This window comes from Ylistrum balloti, unplaced genomic scaffold (assembly GCF_031769215.1).
Source record: "Ylistrum balloti isolate Yb309-2 unplaced genomic scaffold, AGI_CSIRO_Ybal_v1 Utg370466, whole genome shotgun sequence".
In the NCBI taxonomy this organism is placed as follows: domain Eukaryota; kingdom Metazoa; phylum Mollusca; class Bivalvia; order Pectinida; family Pectinidae; genus Ylistrum; species Ylistrum balloti.
This window is the reverse complement of record NW_026782307.1, coordinates 570553-590994: the sequence shown is the minus strand read 5'-3', so window position 1 is coordinate 590994 and position 20442 is coordinate 570553. Positions and strand designations below refer to the sequence as shown.

General features: G+C 33.8%; 1 protein-coding gene across 1 annotated transcript; it reads left to right on the top strand.

Moving 5' to 3' along the window:
* On the top strand, nucleotides 1–5847 carry LOC132555251 (proton channel OtopLc-like). Its single transcript, XM_060219601.1, has 7 exons — nucleotides 1–89; nucleotides 208–322; nucleotides 1108–1351; nucleotides 2971–3134; nucleotides 3871–4078; nucleotides 4495–4635; nucleotides 5027–5847. Exons 1-7 carry the CDS (start codon nucleotides 1–3, stop codon nucleotides 5845–5847), a joined length of 1782 nt encoding a protein of 593 aa, XP_060075584.1.
* Nucleotides 5848–20442: the final 14595 nt, after the last annotated feature.

Genomic DNA, 20442 nt, shown 5'->3' with positions numbered 1-20442 from the left:
ATGGATATTCAAGATGGCGACCAAGATGACGTCTTCATCAACCAAACCAACTCAGAGGAAGATACAGAGATGTATGAGAAAAACCTTCAGTGAGTAAGATATTAAACAATGAAATTCATGGAGGATACAATTCTTTAATTATTTGATTTCCCTTGAACGTAGATCCGGTATTTACATAGATTCCTTAATTACATGTCGATGTTTCAGGGAACACTTGTCTATCTGTATGAGCGGGATATATGGCATATTTCTGGTTGCAATAGGGATTGTGATTCCAATGGCCGAAACGTTTGCAGATCCCTCACTTCCGTTTGTGTTCGAGGTTGGTACATATGTACGATAAATTGTATATCACGTCAGGTCTAAAACAACATGATAATGATTAGGAGATTCAGTATCAGTTCTGTATGCATTACTTGCAATTTTCCTAAGCCTTTCGTAATTCATGAACCTTTATTACAAAATCGACTTTGGCAAGTTTACACCGTTCTGATGATGTACAAGTGAAAATATAATGTCTTAAAACACTTGAGATTAAATGATTTATTGAAATAATTATGCAGTGAATTTGCATCTGCAACGGTAGATTGTTTTCATGTTACTGGGTCTGATCTATGCAGATAGCAGACAATACAATGGAGCGAAAGAACACCTGCTATGATAGGAACTAGTTGTTTATTCATAGGCATGGATTTTCGTCTACTTTAAAACTGATATAAGTTGTAGATTGATTTTGATAATGCGTTTTATATCTACAGGCAATGCTATAAGAATCCTCCTAAAAGATTGAACCGCTACAGAATATAGTTTCTGTTATATCTGTATCAAATCAAGTTTATATCTAAGAGCACTGCATGCATGTAATGTTCGAACAAGTTATATGAAATACAAATATAATCATAATATAAATGGATCCATAATGTCCAACTATATAAAAATAATTGCGACGACCAAAATTTTAGAAATACAGATTGCATAATCCAGATTGTTGTAAGCATGTTGCCTTTCTGATTTCAAATAATACAATAAAAGTTTTCTGTTAATCTATATATTAAGATAACTCATTTTATGTGTTTTAGATTGATACATATTGGAATTGGTTTTCAGGCATTCTATATATATCTGTACGTGATGGGAATCCTCTTCATCCTCTACGTTTACATCTTTATGATGCGGAAAAAGCATCTTGGAGTAAGGGACATTGCAAAAGCACTATCACGGAGACTATCATCTTCCAAGACTCCCCCTACTTTCGTCTCTGATCAAAGAAAGCATGGACATGCCATTATATACCAGTCTATCAACTACCCGAACTGCACAGGAAGTTTCTACATACGGCTGGGCGCGGTCTGTAAGTAAATGATGTAATGAATTATTACAAATTTCGTTTTGGCATTCCATATTTGCACCACTATGACATTAGATGTTAAATGGAGTTCAAAAGCTAGGGTCGTCTAAGAAAGGCTTTCTGATGAGGAAGTCGACTTTACAGTGAGATCAAACTGGTGTTTTCTTTAGAGGGCATCCGCTCGGTCACATTACACTGACAATGTGTAATGTTGCCGTTACATTACCATAATACGGTAACTAAGTAAGAAGTATAACTCCTGTTCTCAAGGCTTTGGTATATGTCGGAGACGGAACAAAACCCAAAGCTTGCCATCATTGACGAGTCCTAGAAGGACGAAACAGCTTATGATGTAGCATTACTGACGAGTCCTAGAAGGACGAAACAGCTGTATGATGTAGCATTACTGACGAGTCCTAGAAGGACGAAACATCTGGATGATGTAGCATCACTGACGAGTCCTAGAAGGACGAAACAGCTGTATGATGTAGCATCACTGACGAGTCCTAGAAGGACGAAACAGCTGTATGATGTAGCATAACTAACGAGTCCTAGAAGGACGAAACAGCTGTACGATTTAGCTGCATGATGTAGTTTTTTTCCTTCTGTGGCTCTATTTTATCTTACTCTAAATGATTAAAATGAGCTGTCTTCAGGTTATCACTAATGTTCTATAATACTCCAGGAAGACAATGCATTTATAAAAGACACAAGTATATTGTACCATTTTACACAAAATAAGCGCAAGTTACAATAGAGCTTAACAATGAAGTCTGTTGCTAAATGCTTAATCATATTTTGAAGGAAATCTTAATCCATACTGAAAATTCATAAAACTAGGATGGAGTGTAAAGAAAAGATCTATTAGGAGACATTGTACTAATGAGAACACGTCAGTTGTCCAGAGCTTCGTTAGGATTAGCCAACGGTTATTGAAAACTCTAAATTATTGCCATTGAAGAAAACAAAGACTTTCAGTGATACATGCAGTCAAAAATACCTATCTGACATGTCCAAGAATACGAACATTTGTGAACTGACAGATAATGTTCCCAATTTTCTTTACTTCATATTTGAACATTTTCACTAAACTGCTTGTTATGTAGGGTCAGGTGACCAAGCGAGAATAGTATTCACAAACATGACATGATCTCTAATAACCGTTCTATCAAGACAAAAACATTAAAAAAAATACCAGCATGGCAACATAAACATGATTCATACTCAAATTCGATAAAACTAGGGCAATATCTGAACAAAATAAAGATTTACATATAGCTTACCGAAAGAGACCAGGTGCTCTGGAAGTGTAAGCGTTCTGCTTCATTGACACCCGCCATGTTAACCTTGGTCAAGGAAGTAATGTCATGTTCTTAATAAGATTAAGGCATACAACAACAGAACCAACAAGCAAACTAACGTGCATAAAATACGTCCAGCTTCATGTCACACAGACAAATATTTTTCTCAATGAGATCACTATGACGACCATGAAAGTTCGACATAATTTTTTCATCAACCTGGATCAATGCCTTCTGTAAGGCATCGGCCTTAGTAAATATGTCTATGCATCTTTGGCTCTACAAGATTTTGATTATTTGTTGCTTCTATCTTTTTGGTAGTGTTTGGAGTTGGAAGCATGGTTGACAGTGGTTTACATTTCGGACAGCACTTACAAGCGTTTGATGGCCAGTCCTTGTGTAATAAACCTATCGAGGCGGCAAAGCCCTTCGCACATCTCGTCTTCACATTTGTCCAGCTCTACTTTATCTTCCTCAACTCCAAAGTATTTTAAGATGAATTAATAGTGCTGATATTTTTGTGGTTACATTTAGGGAAATCTTGCATTCTTTGGTAGCTAGTCATTAAGATATAGATTACCTCATTTGAAAAATGTTACTGTTCAAAAAATATTTTCATTGAATGAATTAGTAACAGCTTTTGTTAATTCTGTATGAAATGGAAGTTGGTGTAAATTACTTTCAGATTTTTTTTTTTTTTTTTTTTTTGTGCGAATCACTATTTTCGGTCATTCCTTCAATGATTTTGTTCACTCCATTTTGGTTCAATATAAATTTCATGTTCTAACGAAAGTGTATGTTATAGGTGTAATGTCAATAGAACATGGTGACAATAACCTGTGAAATAATATATGAATATGTAATAGTAAAAATATTTACGATATTCTCGCTCCATTTTCATTTCTTTGGTGACGTCACAATATATTTCACACTATGAGTCACAATTGAAACGATGAAATTTTCATATAATCACTAATCTGTTAGTGGTATTATACACGTGTTCATAATGAAATTGATGTAATTGGTGTTATGTTGTAAAATGTTTCCTTGTTTGCGACAAGGCAAATATTTATAGTTATATCTAAATAGGAAAATATTTAACGCGTTTATTCGACAACCATAAGAGTATATAAAATATATATCAGTTAATTTTACAGTTAAAATTCTTGATGTAACAGTAATCGGTAGTTGAAGATTTAACAGATAATATTTTTTTTGCAGTTATGTATCCACAACAACAGAACTATTGCCAGGTTTGGTATGATACATCTATCCTGTACCAACATTTGTGTATGGGTTCAAAGCCTCGTTCTTGAATCACTGTCCGTTCTACACCATTGGAATGGAGTTCACCAAACCATGGATCTGACTGTCACACCAACCGCACTGGACGAGCATTTAAACCATACAGACAATCAGGAATCCACAAGTATGAACTGATAATGTTGTACATGCGAATTTGTATAACTAAACATAAATATTTAACAGTAATCAATTAAACATTTTCTAGCCGATTTCGTCACCAAATAACTCTATAATCATCAACACGTTTTCAGTTTGTGTAAAAACAATACCACCTCAGTTGAACTCATTTGAACTTTTTGCCCGTCCGTCCTGTCGTCCATGTTTCCTCTATCTTGTTCAGATATAATTTTATTCACAACTATTCATGAGAACTTAATGTTTCAGATAAGGATTATAGAGAAGGGTAGTATATGAAAGAAAAACGTGTATACATGTATGTCAACTTTGCCCTATTTACCATATTTATCTACCCACTGTGCTAATCACATTTTCTTTCTTCGTGAAGCATCATTCCCAAAATAATTCAATGGCATGTTACAGGTTTGAGCAACTTGAATTCTACTGTACACAGTTCCCCACCGGAAGTGACATGCTATTGGGATGATATGATGTCGCGTGTTGTTCAGTCTACTGGGCCGTACCTTTATTCTTGTACAATTGAATACAGTATTATTTGTACTGGTAAGGAGATCACGATCAATTCACTATTATATAAATTCTATTTGCTCTACAATTTTCCTGTTGATGGAATTTGTCTTTCTCTGTTTCCAATATTGCAATACATTTGTATATTACAATATCAGTGACTAAGTTCCAAGATTTCATCAGAAAATGTGATGTATTTTAAAAATGGTGAACACTGATTTTTTTAAGAACTTAGAGTGTCAGTATTGGAATTTTAAATTTCTTTTACTTTCATTCTTTCATGCATTTTTCGATGAAATGCCTCATAGAGATGTCAGTTTCATAACGCAATAATACAGATTTATGTTCTCCCCTAATTGAGCAAATAATTAGCCTTCAAAAACATCGATTCATTTTGAAGTTGTCATCTTTGCCATTCTTCAAACAGGTATACTGTATGTGATGTGGACAAACATCGGCACACACCAAAGAACGGAGTATCAAACAAGGGATACCGGAAATGACTCAAACGCAGAAAATGATGACGACACAATTTCCCTCGACAGAAAACGTCACAAAATCAGTGTAGATTGCACGAACTCAAGTCGTGGCTTGTTTATTGGTATCCTTGTTTCCGTAAGTGCTATTATAACAATGATAGCATTTTATGTTATGATCAATCTAAAAACATTTCAACAAACTGCCGTTGTGTTGATGTTGCTTTCGGAAATGACTATGTACATATTAACCAGTATTGGGAGCTTCTTAGCGGCAGAAAGGATGCACAAACTACGTCATTATTCCGCTCTCAAATTTGGTCTTGAAGAGGGTCTGCTGTTGGTATCTTTCACTGGACTTCTCTTGTTTGGTGTGTTTAATATAGTGCCGGATGTACATTATACAGACAAAACCCTCGGAGTACTGAACGTCATGACAAACGTGCTTATGATCTTGCAAGCGTCTATACAAACTGTCCTCCTGCTGACCACAAGAAAGCTTCGAGCTTTTAACAAAGGACAGGAAAAAGGAAAGTATGGACGGCAGTTTGTAACATTTCTTATCCTCTGCAATTTTGCAATGTGGACACTGGAAACTTTTCAATCGCGAGAACCTGAACATAATCCTATTCAGGTTGAGATGTATGGAATAGAAGCATGGACTTTGTTTTCTCACATTGTGGTGCCACTCGCAATTTTCTTTCGCTTTCATTCGTTCGTATACTTATTAAGCATTTGGAAGAGTGCGTGGAAAATGAAGGCAAACACTTAACAACACTGCTGCAGACACTTTTTCACATTTAGTAACTTTAACCAGCAGATCGTAGGTTTGCTTGTTCATTTTAAGTAAAATATTTCTGTATTAAAGGTACCCATGAAAATAAACATAAACGATGCAGCATCTGTACATATTGGTCTTTCATCACATGATTGCCTATTTATTCAGAAATACAATATGCCATAATTTTTGCGTTTGACACATTTGTAATATAATAGCTTATTTTGGAGTCATTTTAGATAATAATACATGACGTCAAATATTCACAGATGATAAGAAGTAAGTAATAAATATAGGGCGGACATGACAGTCAGTTGTTGCTTGTGAAATCTATCGTGTATAAAAAAGGATATATAATTCATATCTGTGTGATATATGATTTATAAACGTCGTCGCGAATTTAAAACATGTCGATCGCCTAAAATTCTTAAGCCTATATTAATGAATTTATTTATCAAATGAAACCTCATGTAAGATCGTATAGATGTATATGCATTAAGGACAATTACAGAAATAGAAATATTCAGATAATGACTGGAAGATAGTACATATATTTATGTTTTTACATCACTTAATTTACAGTAACACGCCAGTATGTCAACCATTTCTTTTCTTAAATATGATGATTTTACATGTGTCGTGTTGTTAAAGGAATGTGATACATATTTAAAGTCATAAAAGTTTATATTTGTTTGTTTTGTAAACATGTTGAAGATATTTCCTTTTATGTTTCGTGTTCATGCTGACATTTGAAAAGCAATGGAACACTCTATATTATAATTAATAAGCATTGTGTATTATCCCACGATAAACTGATAGACATTAATGAGGGTACGAAATTGCCTTATTGTATGAATTTACAATCGATACAGTGCTCACCAAAAGTAAACTAATAAAAAAAGAATACTGAATACTGATAAAATAAAATTACCAGCTGTTTTGGACTTTTCATCTAAGGACACAGAAATAATAGGAGAATTTTGAAAACTACAACTATGTGGTTTATAAGTGTTACAAGAGTCGATTTATTTAAAAACTTATACTGTAAATGCAAATTTTACATATGTTAATATACATTATATAATCAGAAACAGATATAAATTTCATCGGAATGATGTGTCATCATTTATTTTATTATTTTGGTTGAAAATACAATTTGTTTGTCTTAAGCACATTCCATATGATCTTGCGTCATTTTTGTACACCATATGAGCTGATTTAAATCATTAAACAAGCACAGGCATTCAGTTCGACTGAATACTTACTTTCAAAACAAGTTTTGAAAAGGAATCAATAGTCATAACGACATGTCATTCTAAAAATTCAGTTTATGTCGGTTTCAAAAAGTGTGCTTGGATGATTTGAAACGTTCTTTTTTACTGATTATGAATAAGAACAGTAATCAAATAAGACATAAAATGAGATAAAAATCGTAATTTCTGAACGAGTAGTCGTTTCTCGTTATTTTGTAGAAGTCATTGTATCATATCGTATTAGTTCACTAGGTCTACAAAAGTTACTAAAGGGTAAAATAAAAATAGATGCCAGTTCTTATTCTATGTTTGTGTATTTTTGTTAGTGTAAGAGTTTGTCTAGTGATAAATGTCTTCAATACAAAGTCAAAGTTACATGTACGTCACTTAAATATGTAACATCTCTTCTTCATTTAAGGACATTTCAACGCACAATAGCTGCGTCTGTAAACAAATAAGACGTTGAAAGCAAACAGACTGCTTAAAAGTTTATTGATAAAGATATGAAAAAATAAATATAATTGATAACAAAGTTCACATATAATGTAGGAAAAAGTATACAATTTGTAACTTTCCAAATAAAAAAATAATAACAGAAAATTCAAATGAAGCTTCATACGGTAAACGTTCTAAAGTTATCGCAATTAAATCCTAGCATATAATCACTCATTTGCTAAAAGAACAATGATAGATATATTTCAGCGAAACTACCACTTATATATGTACATTCAGAGCTTGTTTTCATATACTTCCTGATAAACACTTGGATATTGACTAAAAGAGCAAAAATGACCCATTCCTCTCATCGCCGAATACTCTTCTAAATTATGCATCATATCCCTGATTTGTTACATTGCTAGATTGGTGTCATTCGAAACTATACATTTTCATACTATTCATACCGTATGCTTTGTCTTAACATGTTGTTTCTTAATGCAATACAATCATGCATCTCTCGTTAGATATAGGTCTTCGTTTTCTTGTATGTAAAACAAGCACGACTTTCATATTCAATAATACGTCTGTTTTTCAGATTAGGGTACACAATTTAAGGAAACAAAAACTATATAACTATATATAATAATAATAAGAAGAAGAAGAAGAAGAAGAAGAAGAAGAAGAAGAGAATAATAAATCAGTAAATACCTTATGATTACTTTCATGCAGAAATATAACTAAAAAACAAACAAAGCATATTTTACTATCAGTTTCATTGTACCAATGTCGAAAAATATAAGATGATTTGCTGGATGAAGTATTCGCAAGACGCGCTATGTAAATAAAACAAATTATTACGTTCAAAAGATATGGGGTTGACAAATTTAGCATAACTTCGTTTTTTATCATTTCCAGCAAAAATACTGTACTTGGTCGGTAGGGTTAGGACAAAGCATATTTTACATAAAATAACTATCAAATCGAAAGAATTCAGAAAATTCTACAAACAATGACGCAATGGCGACTCCTGTATACATCTCTTTTGATTTGATATAAATATAAATATCCATAAACAAAAAAAAAAAAAAAAAACAAACAAAAAAAAAAAAAAAAAAAAAAAAAGAAAAAACAAAAATCCAAAACCCAAAATCAGTATCAATGAATTTCAATCACATGGTCATTAATTTTATGAGAGCTATTATTTACTGTAATTCAACAGTTAAACGATGACCTCTCCAAACAAATACATATCCATCGTGAAATGAAATATTCCACCGTAACCAACCAAAATTGAATTTGAAAAAATAAAATACATTCGCTAAAACTGAAATGGTAAAAGGTATTTAAAACTAGTATATAATCAAAGCAAAACTGATTTTAATACGCCTGAAAGATGTTTATGTACATCTTATGTAGGATCATAGTATGTCAAATTGGAGTCTTGTTCCTTAGGGAACATGAAACACAATTTAAAAAAAAAGTCGATTTTCGTCTGTTTCATAATCTCAGCGAAAATTATTATCATTTTACTGTAACTTCTTAGTAAAAACGCGAAAAATTTAAACCACCGAAAACGTTTACCGTAATTTAATCAACTACTGGAATTTACGTAAAAATAGTTTTTCATATTTGATTAATCGGTAATAATTCAAACGGTCAGACATGTTTGCTAAATTTTCAATATTTCAATTTCCATTAACTATGTCATTACGTTTATGTTGCTTTCTAATTTTGTCTATTTTACCATAGTACGGTTACCAATATGTATCTTGAAACTTTGATTCCATAAATGTATTCCGATGAAACAGAATATATAAACTGGTTTTCAATATGACATCCGGTTGAATATTTCACAATCCTGTAACTAGTTACATGCATCTCAGATAACGGTTTGAAAAACAGATTGCTTTCTAATCGATTTTATTATTGTTTCATTCAAAGCAAGTTTTTTAAATAGGAAGGCTGTTGGAAGATATTTATATCAGATTAAAGATAAATAGCATTTTGTTTATTCATCAACCTGATATGATACGGATACTACTTACAGTCTTTCACATTGAATTTGAACTCTTTGTCAGCTTTTCCTTTTTCGGCAATGAAACAGTGGTAGAAGCCGCTATCTCCGAGTTTTTTCTGGCCTCTGATCCTAAAATCATTCTCCTCAATGTATGTTTTAAGGACTTGTTTTCCTATGGCTGGCCCCATGGCACAATCACATTCGGTTGATAACACGCATCCAATGCAGCCGAAAGACATCGCAACAGTGGCTACCATGTCAAGAATGTTATCCTCGCTTACGTTACTGACCAGGGGATCAGCGATGAGGACTCTTCCAAGGGGGTGCATCCATGAGTTGATATCCTGTAGAAACGCGCCAGGTTTTGTGACGTCATGAAGGACATTGATGGATATAACCATATGGAACTGCCCTGGCATAAAATCTCCTTTATCAGTGTAGGATAGATTCGAAAGATGTTCTGGTTTTTTCTTCTTGGCCTCCATAATTACCTCGGAATTGGTATCATATCCAACAATTATGGCGCAATCTTTCAGCTCTTTAGCAAGTGCGGCGGTGAGAAATCCAAGTCCACAGCCGACATCAAGAATGTACAATTTCCCTATACAAAGAGTACATCACTATATGACAGAGACTGGAGAGAGGTGAACATAATACAATGTATACCATTAGTGATACGATATAGAACAACATGTACATTGTTATTACATGCATAATAAAAAGCTAATTAAAGGAAAACAATTATTTAAATGTTATGTTACACCAAATGTATGTATTGCAATAACAATAGTAGTATATTGTGACCGCCGGTTTGAATGCAATTTAAGATGTAGGCTCAACATGGTATGAGGTCAAACTGCTCATTACACTTGTTGGATTATAATCAACCTTCTGTTGACATGTTACTTCACTTTCTTTTGTTTAACTTGCATGAACCTTGATATGTTTTGTCTGGAAATGTTTATACACTTGCCTTTGAAGTTATGGTCCTTTCTTAACACATCCCACTGTTCTTTAATATCCCTAATAAGATTGGGCAAGATACGGTCCTGTTCCTTTTGCTCAAATTTACGTGTTCCTTTCATTCTTTTTGAAAATTCCTTCGCTAAAATGTGAAAATGTTAAAACATCAAACATCAAATTAATACACTGTTAAGGGTGATGATTGTAATTCTGAGAAAATTAGCAATAATAATAAATAATAAAAATAAAAATCAATCAATTAAGTTTTATTTGAACTATTATTTCGAAAGCAAGCACTGCGCATAGCATACTCGGTATTGATGAAGCAACAGATATTGAACAATCTATACGTCTGGACGTCCAGGAAGAGCTGATGACAAACTGAGGTCCAGGATATTAGTTGGTGTAACGTTTATTTTTCCTATAAGTATATATGGAATTCGCGAAATTGATATACCTATGGCTTATGCAGTTCCTCATCTATGTTTTACGTTTTTTTCGATCACTTTGGATGCTCCTCAGTTGCCTCCTTGGTTCTAAAAGTTCGTTCCTAAGCATCACTGACGAATTTTAGCAAAGCGAAACATCCTTATGCAGTTAAGTAAAGTTATATTTACTTGTGTGTATCTTTTTAAAACGGATAGTGCTTTTTTTATTTTACTGTATTTATTTATCTATTTATCTATTTATTTATTTATTTATTTTTGTTTAATAAAATATTTATATTTAAGTTATGTATTTTCTTTCAACAACAGCCATGCTTTATTTTGTTAGATAACTCGGCACAGCAAATAATTGGAATGCAAACTCAAAATCGATGAAACTATGACAAAATATAAAGCAGAGAAAGATTACCCTTGATATGCAAGGGGAAGCGTCTTTTGCTGCATCGACGACAGTCGATAAGTTGATCGCGATAAACCAACTACATAATGTCACTTTTCCAAATGAGAAAAAGGCTTACGAAACAATGGAACCTCCAGGCATTTGAACTAGCATCAAACACGTAAAATCACGAAAGGAAATCGAATATTGTCCAATGATATGCTAGCGACGACCACAAATCTGTGATTTAGAGTACCTGTCAACTTTCGACATCCTGCATAAAAGCCATGGTAATGGGAATGGACCTTTGAATATCGAATAAACTGCGACATGCAAACACCATAGGTTGGGGATGAAGGATTTTTACAATTTAGAAACGAAAATTAAATCAAACCTATGACGCTTTTTAAACAACTTGGCCAAAAGCTGTCCCAGTTGCGTTCGTTGTAGGAAATGATCTCGATAAGAGGCTGTTCATTTTCAATTCTGGGTGGTGTTTTAGTATGGACATGGTCAATAAATTTCTTATCTTAAAGTGCAATTGAAAGAATTAGCAGGGTCTTTGTGGTGTATTTTGAAAAGTTCCTCGACATATTCAGAAAAAGGCACAGTATCCACATTTAAGTTTTGTTTTGGTTTGGCAAGATCTAATCACCAAACCCAACAATTATATTTCTGGGTTTAGAAAACCCTAAGACCACAAAGAACACCCTTGTATAACTTATTCTTTAACATGATCTGAAATACTATTGTTGACAATAAATATAATAAATACACATAGATATTGTTGAAGCAACACATCCCCTGTACCGTTTCCCCAACAAGCTATTAAACTAATCAGCGTCATGGGTGTCATAATCAGATGTAAGTTTGAAAAAGAAGAGATGTATGTATATATTATGGATGTCAACTCGATCATAAATATTAGTTTGATTCATTATTCGAATATTCGCTTTCATGTCAAATTCATATGGCACGCAACTGTCCCTCTCAAAGGGCAGTCGTTACACACTTGGTCCTGTGTACTGTAACGGTAACGTTTATCAATACGAAACAGAAGCTTAACACAGTAGATCAATGTTTTCAAAAGGATTAACATAATACCTAATTAGTTAACTGAAAAGGTTATTGTCATAAATAACACGATTTTCTATGCATATGAGAATGCGAAAATAATACTAGAACATATGTCACTGGAAATGTTAAGATATGAAAACACAAATAAATCCCGTCATATTTTCAAAATTCGATAAAACAAGATTTTTTCAGTAATAATGATATTAGACACAGAACAAAGTGAAATTGAACTAAATATAAACGAAAACTAATATTGAAGTAATAAGTCAAACAGCTCTTTTTTATATAAATCGACAAAGAGTTTCTGTTTTAACGCGTCAACATGTTCGTCACTATTCTCTAAGGACCCATCATCGACGTAACAACTGAAATATCTGCAGGAAGATAATATTGGATATATATTCTATCCGTATTTTATCATTACTGCCAACGTTCAACAGAAATGACTTCAACAAATGCAGAGTACTATAACCGACAAAATCAAAGACCGAAGTTAAAGTCAATATCACAGATACGGCTTTCATCTTGTTTCATACGCACGAGTGCTAATCTGGCGTGAATATAGTTGACTTCAGGCCATCCAGTGATAGGCTAATTAGTGTCACAACGAATTGTACAGGTGCACACTAAGAGCACCTTGATGATTAAGCTGACAAAATTCTAATCAGAAAATAACTTGAACAATTCATCGACAGTGAATAGATTACATCAGGCTATCTTCCATACAATTGTAAAAACGAATATTTGAATACCTTACGAATACTATATATATGCACTCGTTATCTCGAAATTTAAGGGACAGTGGAAATTATTTCGTCTTATCCGAAGTTCGACTCAAACGAAATGTATAAATAAGGCTAACGATATCAATTTACTAACATGGATTACGGCTGAACGATGTAGGGCTTGGATAGCTCGCAAGCAGCGTAGTTTATTGTAGTTTTTTGAAATGACAGTTAATAAACAAATAGAGTTATTTCTACTTTCTCCTTTTATTGTTTAATTCATCAAAACAACAAAACGTGGAACTCCATTCAAACGCATTTGTACTCACGTCGTCCCGTCCGTACACGCGCACAATACGCTTAATGACCAAGCACATTTACATCATATATTTTACGGAATGACAATAAAACGAAATTTAAATTTACCTTTGATACGCTACAAGAAACTATGTATAAATATACAGATCATATCATTATGACAAAAAGTTCGCACGGGTTTGATGGTTTCGTTTTCATCTTTCCTGAAAATGTACGCAACCAAGCTAAATGTTTTCATGTTTTGGTATAAACGCGCTACTTTTTTAACGAACAGGTAAGTCACTGCTACAGGATGGTGACACTAATTAAGAAGCCAAACTTTAATTGGATAATTAAACTCGTAATTAATCGCCAAAGACCAAGTGTTGTGTGTACGATGGACTACCGATATACCCTAAAGAGCCATGTGTTACGCACAGGACAATTTCTACTTCGTGTATGTATTTACCGATTTCGTCAGAAGACGTGCCGATGTTTTGACAAAAATTAATTTCGAGACAACGAATGACTTTTCCCTTGCTTTTCAATTGAAGGGGGCTGTTAAATCGCTTCGACTCATCCGAAATTTCGACTCAATGAAAAAAGCTTTAAAAACATATTTGTAATGACAACTTTCGCAACATCTTGTTGCGGTAGCAATCTTTACAAACTTATCTGAAATTTGACGGAAAATATCTGGTAGCGCCCATCAATGGCTTTGTATTTTCTGTATCAATTGCATGCTTACGAATGATACAAAACATTGAGAGAGGGCATACTAAAGCTCGATTCCCGAACATTTCTTGTTTAAATGCAGAATTCTTAATATTACTATGTATATGATATATACGTTAATTTAAAACCGTTGCGGATCAAGTTTCCGCTAGTATCGATCACTTTTTGGCCCAGATAGAAGTGCGCAATGAGTCATACTCAGGAAGGTATCCAGAGAATCTAAGGATCGGATATATTGACCCTCATACCTTCTTGCGTTTAAATCGGCTATCGAACAAAGACACAATATATTCGGTGATAGTCATTTTCCTTTTATATATAGTAGTAGCATTAAATGTGTCAACTTTCTCACACCAGCAAAAGTGGGAGGGAGTATTTTATTCCATAGAATACCTGGGGATAAATAGTTTCTTATATATTGATTAGCATCTCAAAAAATTATTTCCATCACGAATCCGTTTTCCTTGTTATGGAAGATTGCCTTACTTGAAACATATAATATACTGGAACTCGTCTGTTGGAAAACGACTAAAGAGTATGCAGAAAATGAGAATATTTTATAGGGATAAGAATAACCTTAACTTAGACGCATTTTTGAAATGTTTGACAGACCACTTACCGTCTAATCGACCGTAGTAAGCATCACAAAGGTACTCATAATCGTCCATCAAGTCACGGTCGATACTTGATTCATGAATGTGGGATAAAATGTTAGTTTCCAATTCGTCATACGTAGTGAGCATTCGCAAGTTTTCCGATTTGTAGTCATAATCCACCAACCACATTGAGTGCAAAAAATGCATCATAGCCCTCATGGATCTGAAACAAGACCAGGAATACTACAAAGAATACCACTATTTTCTCACTGGGTAAAAAAGCGTTAACACAATGGACTGATGTTACATATCCCGTTTATTTGTTATTTTTATGGATATATTTGCTCTCAAACTGCATTCAATAACGAAGTGTTTTATGAGCTAACAAATACAAAATTCGAAATCAATAACACATGATGGAAGACCATCTGAACCGAGGAGGATGAAAATATCTCTTACTTTAGATCCAATTTGTGTTTATTTTGCTTCTTTTGTTCTGCATATACCATGTCCAGGAAATCCGGCAGTTTTATAGACTCAGAACTGCTAAGAAACCGCATGAAATCTAATGTTTTTACAATGTACATTCCATAACGTACCGACTGGAATCTATCTACATAATTCTTTGCTTTTTTGAAACGATCCACATTCTTCAAACCTGAAAAACATATGTTTCAGTATAGTTTGAACAATTACAACAGAAAGAGGAAACAAAAAACATACATATCACACTTTAGTACCCTGCGCAACTTTTCATTTTCGCCTTTTCATCAATATTTGTTTCGATTTGTTCATCTATTGCAGCTAATAAATACTGAAAATAATAATCTTCATTACTGTTTTAAAACCTTTTATGTTTTAGAATAAACTTTGATGAAGACAATTGAAATTATACATTGATCTGTTGGCGGGATTCCTCACAAACATCTCTTTATATGAATCGAATTTTATGTGATGGAGATAGGTTTACGCCAATGATTTAATTCACATATAAACCAGTTGTATGAGTGAACCTACCTTGACGTCCAAGCATTTTGCTTAAACATAAAAACATTGTTATTTAAGTGACGTGGATATTTATTATACAATTGCCAATATAAAAACATAGCGATGCGATCTTGTCTAACTTTAGCCTTATCCTCTCAAAAACATTCCCGATTTCTAAAGAATTTAATTTCCAAACGACCTCTGTTTTGCTATAGAGACATATATGCAATGTAGAAGCTTTATTCATAACAAAATCAAATACCCAAAGCTTGATTCCAGTATTCATGTCAGTTCCGTATGCTATCTAATGACAGAATACCGTTAAAAAAACAACTGATATTTCTCGATCATCAAGCAAATTATAATACCTTTCCTGATGCTTTATGACTTCCTTTACCTAACTGGCTACGACAATAGCAGAGGTGGTTTGTAGATATTGCGCCTTCGTGTTGAGATGCAGAGTTGAGATGCAGTGACTGGGTTCTCTCGTTGAGTGGCAGAGTTGAGATGCAGAGACTGGGTTCTCTCGTTGAGTGGCAGAGTTGAGATGCAGAGACTGGGTTCTCTCGTTGAGTGGCAGAGCTGAGATGCATAGACTGGGTTCTCTCGTTGAGTGGCAGAGTTGAAATGCAGCGACTGGGTTCTCTCGTTGAGTGGCAGAGTTGAGATGCAGAGACTTGTCTATCTCGTTGAGTGGCAGAGTTGAGATGTGGGTTCTGGGCTCCTTTGTGTTGAGTTGCGGAGCTGTGTTGTGGATGTTCGCTTCTTGTATTAAACATTTTACAGATCTGTGTCTTTTTATACACACCAGCTGGATATTATAAGTAATTAATCTTAAATTATATAATGATTTTAATAGTTGTTTATTATGTTGAATTTATGTTTAATACTCTGTAATTACCTTCATTAAATATAATCATACTTACCTTATTTTTTCATTATATTAATGTATACAGTAGATTTGTAAACCGGTCCTGAAACAAAGTTCCTCATTATGAACTAGCTCACCCCTAAGAGGAAGAAGAAACACATGGTTACAGATCAACTGGGTTCGGTTGTTAATATAATAATTGTTTGTCTGTCCACGTGTTGATTCATGTATATTTAGTTGTCATTCTTTTGAAAGAATTCATTATCGATGATGTATTTCAACTGCCCCTTGGCCTCAAATTCAAATGTTAATTCTGACCGTGTGTAGCCATACCTGTCGGTACAATACTTCAGAAAATTAAAAGTGCCAATTGCTACATCGGCATATGATTTAATATCGCCAATTCTTCTTCTTTTTTTGAAATTGTATGTCTTTCACTTATTGCACGAATTAGTGTATTTAACCATTACACTATCGAGATAGGATAGCCATGGTCGTTATCATTGATGAAGCTTCACGGGTATTCGTCATATGGATACAAGGAAAGCCGGTGGCACTTCATGAATTATATTGGGAATTCTCTTGCGATTTTCGTGATAGAAACATTCCAAATAATTTGTTTAATTAATCGTTTGACTTAACTGTATCTAACTTTAATGCATTTACTTGCGTGTCTTTTGTACAATCTTATAAATATATATCTATATATGATGTCACTAAACATGTTCTTGAAGATTACACTTACACAAAAGTCAAACTTGTTTGTTTGTTTGTTTGTTTGTTTTTAAATTAAAATTGAATTCAATTAATTTTAAATGTTTACCTTACCGACCATGGAAACGTTTGAGAATTACACTTGTCCCAGCTCGACTTCCCGTTTCCACGGAATCAACGTTTAATTTGTTGTGGATTATTATAATGTGTCCTTAAAACGTACTTAACACTTACAAGTTGCATATTCCTGACTAGTTTCATGTTTTGACGTGTTGTTATAGCTCAGCCATAATGATTAACATGTTTTAAGAGACAGGGCGGGTACTAATTATTAGAATTGATGCGATGAAATTAATCTCAATTAAGAATGTCATTACTCGAAAATTGCAATAATTGATATATTAACCTACATGTGTAAGCTTCATATATCTTTTTATGTACGATACAAAAAGTATTACAAATGTTAGGATGTCGTTGCGGTGTAATAGTTAGGCAATTATAGAATTGATTAGCAAGGGCATTTTGTACCGCAGATCGTGAGTCCGATACCCGAATAGGGCACGTGTTAAAAATTGTCTTCTTTTGTCAATTGTGTAAAATGTCCAAAATATCTATGTATGCTATGAATATATGTATAATGTTAATATCTACACTGCGTTAGTGATAAGTTCACTTGAGGAGGTATGGCACTCAAATTTGACGGGAAGTGGAATATCGTGAAATAGTAAATGAATTCCAACGTGACATCTCTTACGCTTTTGAGTACTTTGTTATTCATAGTTGTACTTCAAGCAGCCAACTATGAGTGCTGAAACAATTTTTCGCAAATTTAGAAAAATAATTTGCGTAAGAAACTGCAAAAAAGGGAGGGGGGGATAAATAATATGGGAAAAAAATAAGCATCGACACCCTAATTTTTTTAATTATGAACATAGTCATCACATTGTTTTCTGAAGTCTTCATAAAAATTGTATTTCAGAACATTGTCAAATATAGAATTTAAACATTTTTTTTGTAATGGAGTTTTGAGCCCTTAAAGTATCATTCTACTGTATTTAAAAAAAAGGATTTGCTGGAAAGATAGTCGCCATGAAAACAACAAAGAATAAATGTTATACTGAAAAACAAGCCAAAATGATAATTTATTATTACACATATTCTGACGCAGGTAGGGATAAAAGAAGTGCAACAAGATTTCTCCAAAACATTTTCTCGGCTTTCCAAAAATTCATCACAAGAACAGGTGATAATATTGTGTTAGCGCGTAATAACATTTCGTTCGAACACAATACATTTATCCGTTTCAAGCCACCGTGGTCTACACTATCACGTTCCACAGAGATACACTTAGGTAGAAAGTAATGTGACGTAAAGGTGAGAAGTGACAACAGGTCGAATTGGAGATTTTCTATATGCACCGTAAGTGAAACCAGTGCAATATCCCACGAGAACCGATTCGGAAAATTTAATGCTTTGTTTAAGTTCATATCATCACATTAACGTTTTTTCTTGTTACATGATCTTTTATTATCAACATAAGCATCATTTAATCTCTTCATAAACAATCATCGCAATGTTGACAACGTAAAGCCATATCATGCTATCACACAATTCTCTTATCATGGCCATTCTCTCATGATTTGTTTATTTACATTATAAATCATCATCATCATCATCATAGTTGTCGTCGTTATCATCATCATCATCATCATCATCATCATCATCATCATCATCATCATCATCATCATCATATTCATCATCATCATCATCATCGTCGTCGTTACCATCATCATCATCATCATCATCATCATCATCATCACCATCATCATCATCATCATATTCGTCGTCATTACCATCATCACCATCATCATCATAATCGTCGTCGTTATCATCATCATCAAAGTTGTCGTCATTATCATCATCAACATATCATCATCATCATCATCACCATCATCACCATCATCTTAATCATCATCATCACATCATCATATTCGTCGACGTTATCATCATCACCTTCACCATCCTCCTGATCATCATCATATTCGTCGTCGTTATCATCATCATCATCAGCATCCTCCTCATCATCATATTCGTCGTCGATATCATCATCATCATCATCACCATCATCATCATCATCATCATCATCATCATCATCATCATCATCATCATGTCTATCTAACTGGAAGAACACGTCATGGAGACGACAGATAAGTACATGATGAACTGCCAACCTATCTAGGTCCAGAGATGTCGTGTCCTTTGTTCCAGGCGGTGATACCTCTGGTGCTCGTCTCCCTCCGTAGTAGGAACACAAACAGGAAGATGAGGAGTTGTGAGCGCCTGGCCTTGCAGTTTAAACATCTGTGCCAATTTGTAAATAAATAAAACCATGACAAAGACAGACTTTTTAAAAAAGTATTTTGTCATCTGAAACAACGTTATGCTAAATATATACCACATTTTGTTGTTGTTGTTATTGTTGTTTTATGATGCGTTTATCTGAAAATTTAATACCGAGTAAATGCATTGCCTTATTCGCTAGGTCAGCCAATAGATTAACTTTAAAGCCGATGTTCGTCCTGACAATCGGTCTGAAAACACTACGACACGCACCAGTTCGAATTATTGGTCCATGAAAACTACAGATACCTGTTGGTTACATAATCTTCCACCTATGGACAGTGAACTTAAATTAAGTTCTGACATATACAAACGTAATTCTGCATCTATTGCAGCTATTTACTCATATACACTATGTCTGTGATTTAAATTTGACTCATATTACACATTCATAATGCATCATAATTAACGTGAATATTGACGTTAAATAAACGTTTCAGAGACAGAAATTGTAGGTTTTAAGACATAACCAGTGACCGCCGATTGAGTGAAACGAAGGGCGATAACTCTGGAAGATTATAATGAATCAGTGAAAAATAAGGACAGTAGCCTAACTCTGGGCAGGGACGTAGATAACAGTTATCTTCCTCCCTGCTCTGGGAGATTGTAATGAATCGGTGAAAAATGAAGGAAGGTAACTCTGGGATATTATAATACATCAATGAAAAAATGAAGGAAGTAACTCTGGGAG

Coding starts and splice junctions, on each gene's coding strand:
- LOC132555251 (XM_060219601.1), top strand. CDS start 1: ATGGATATTCAAGATGGCGACCAAGATGACGTCTTCATCAACCAAACC. Junction 3,135..3,870: donor TTATCTTCCTCAACTCCAAA/GTATTTTAAGAT, acceptor TTTTTTTTGCAG/TTATGTATCCACAACAACAG. Junction 4,636..5,026: donor ATACAGTATTATTTGTACTG/GTAAGGAGATCA, acceptor TTCTTCAAACAG/GTATACTGTATGTGATGTGG.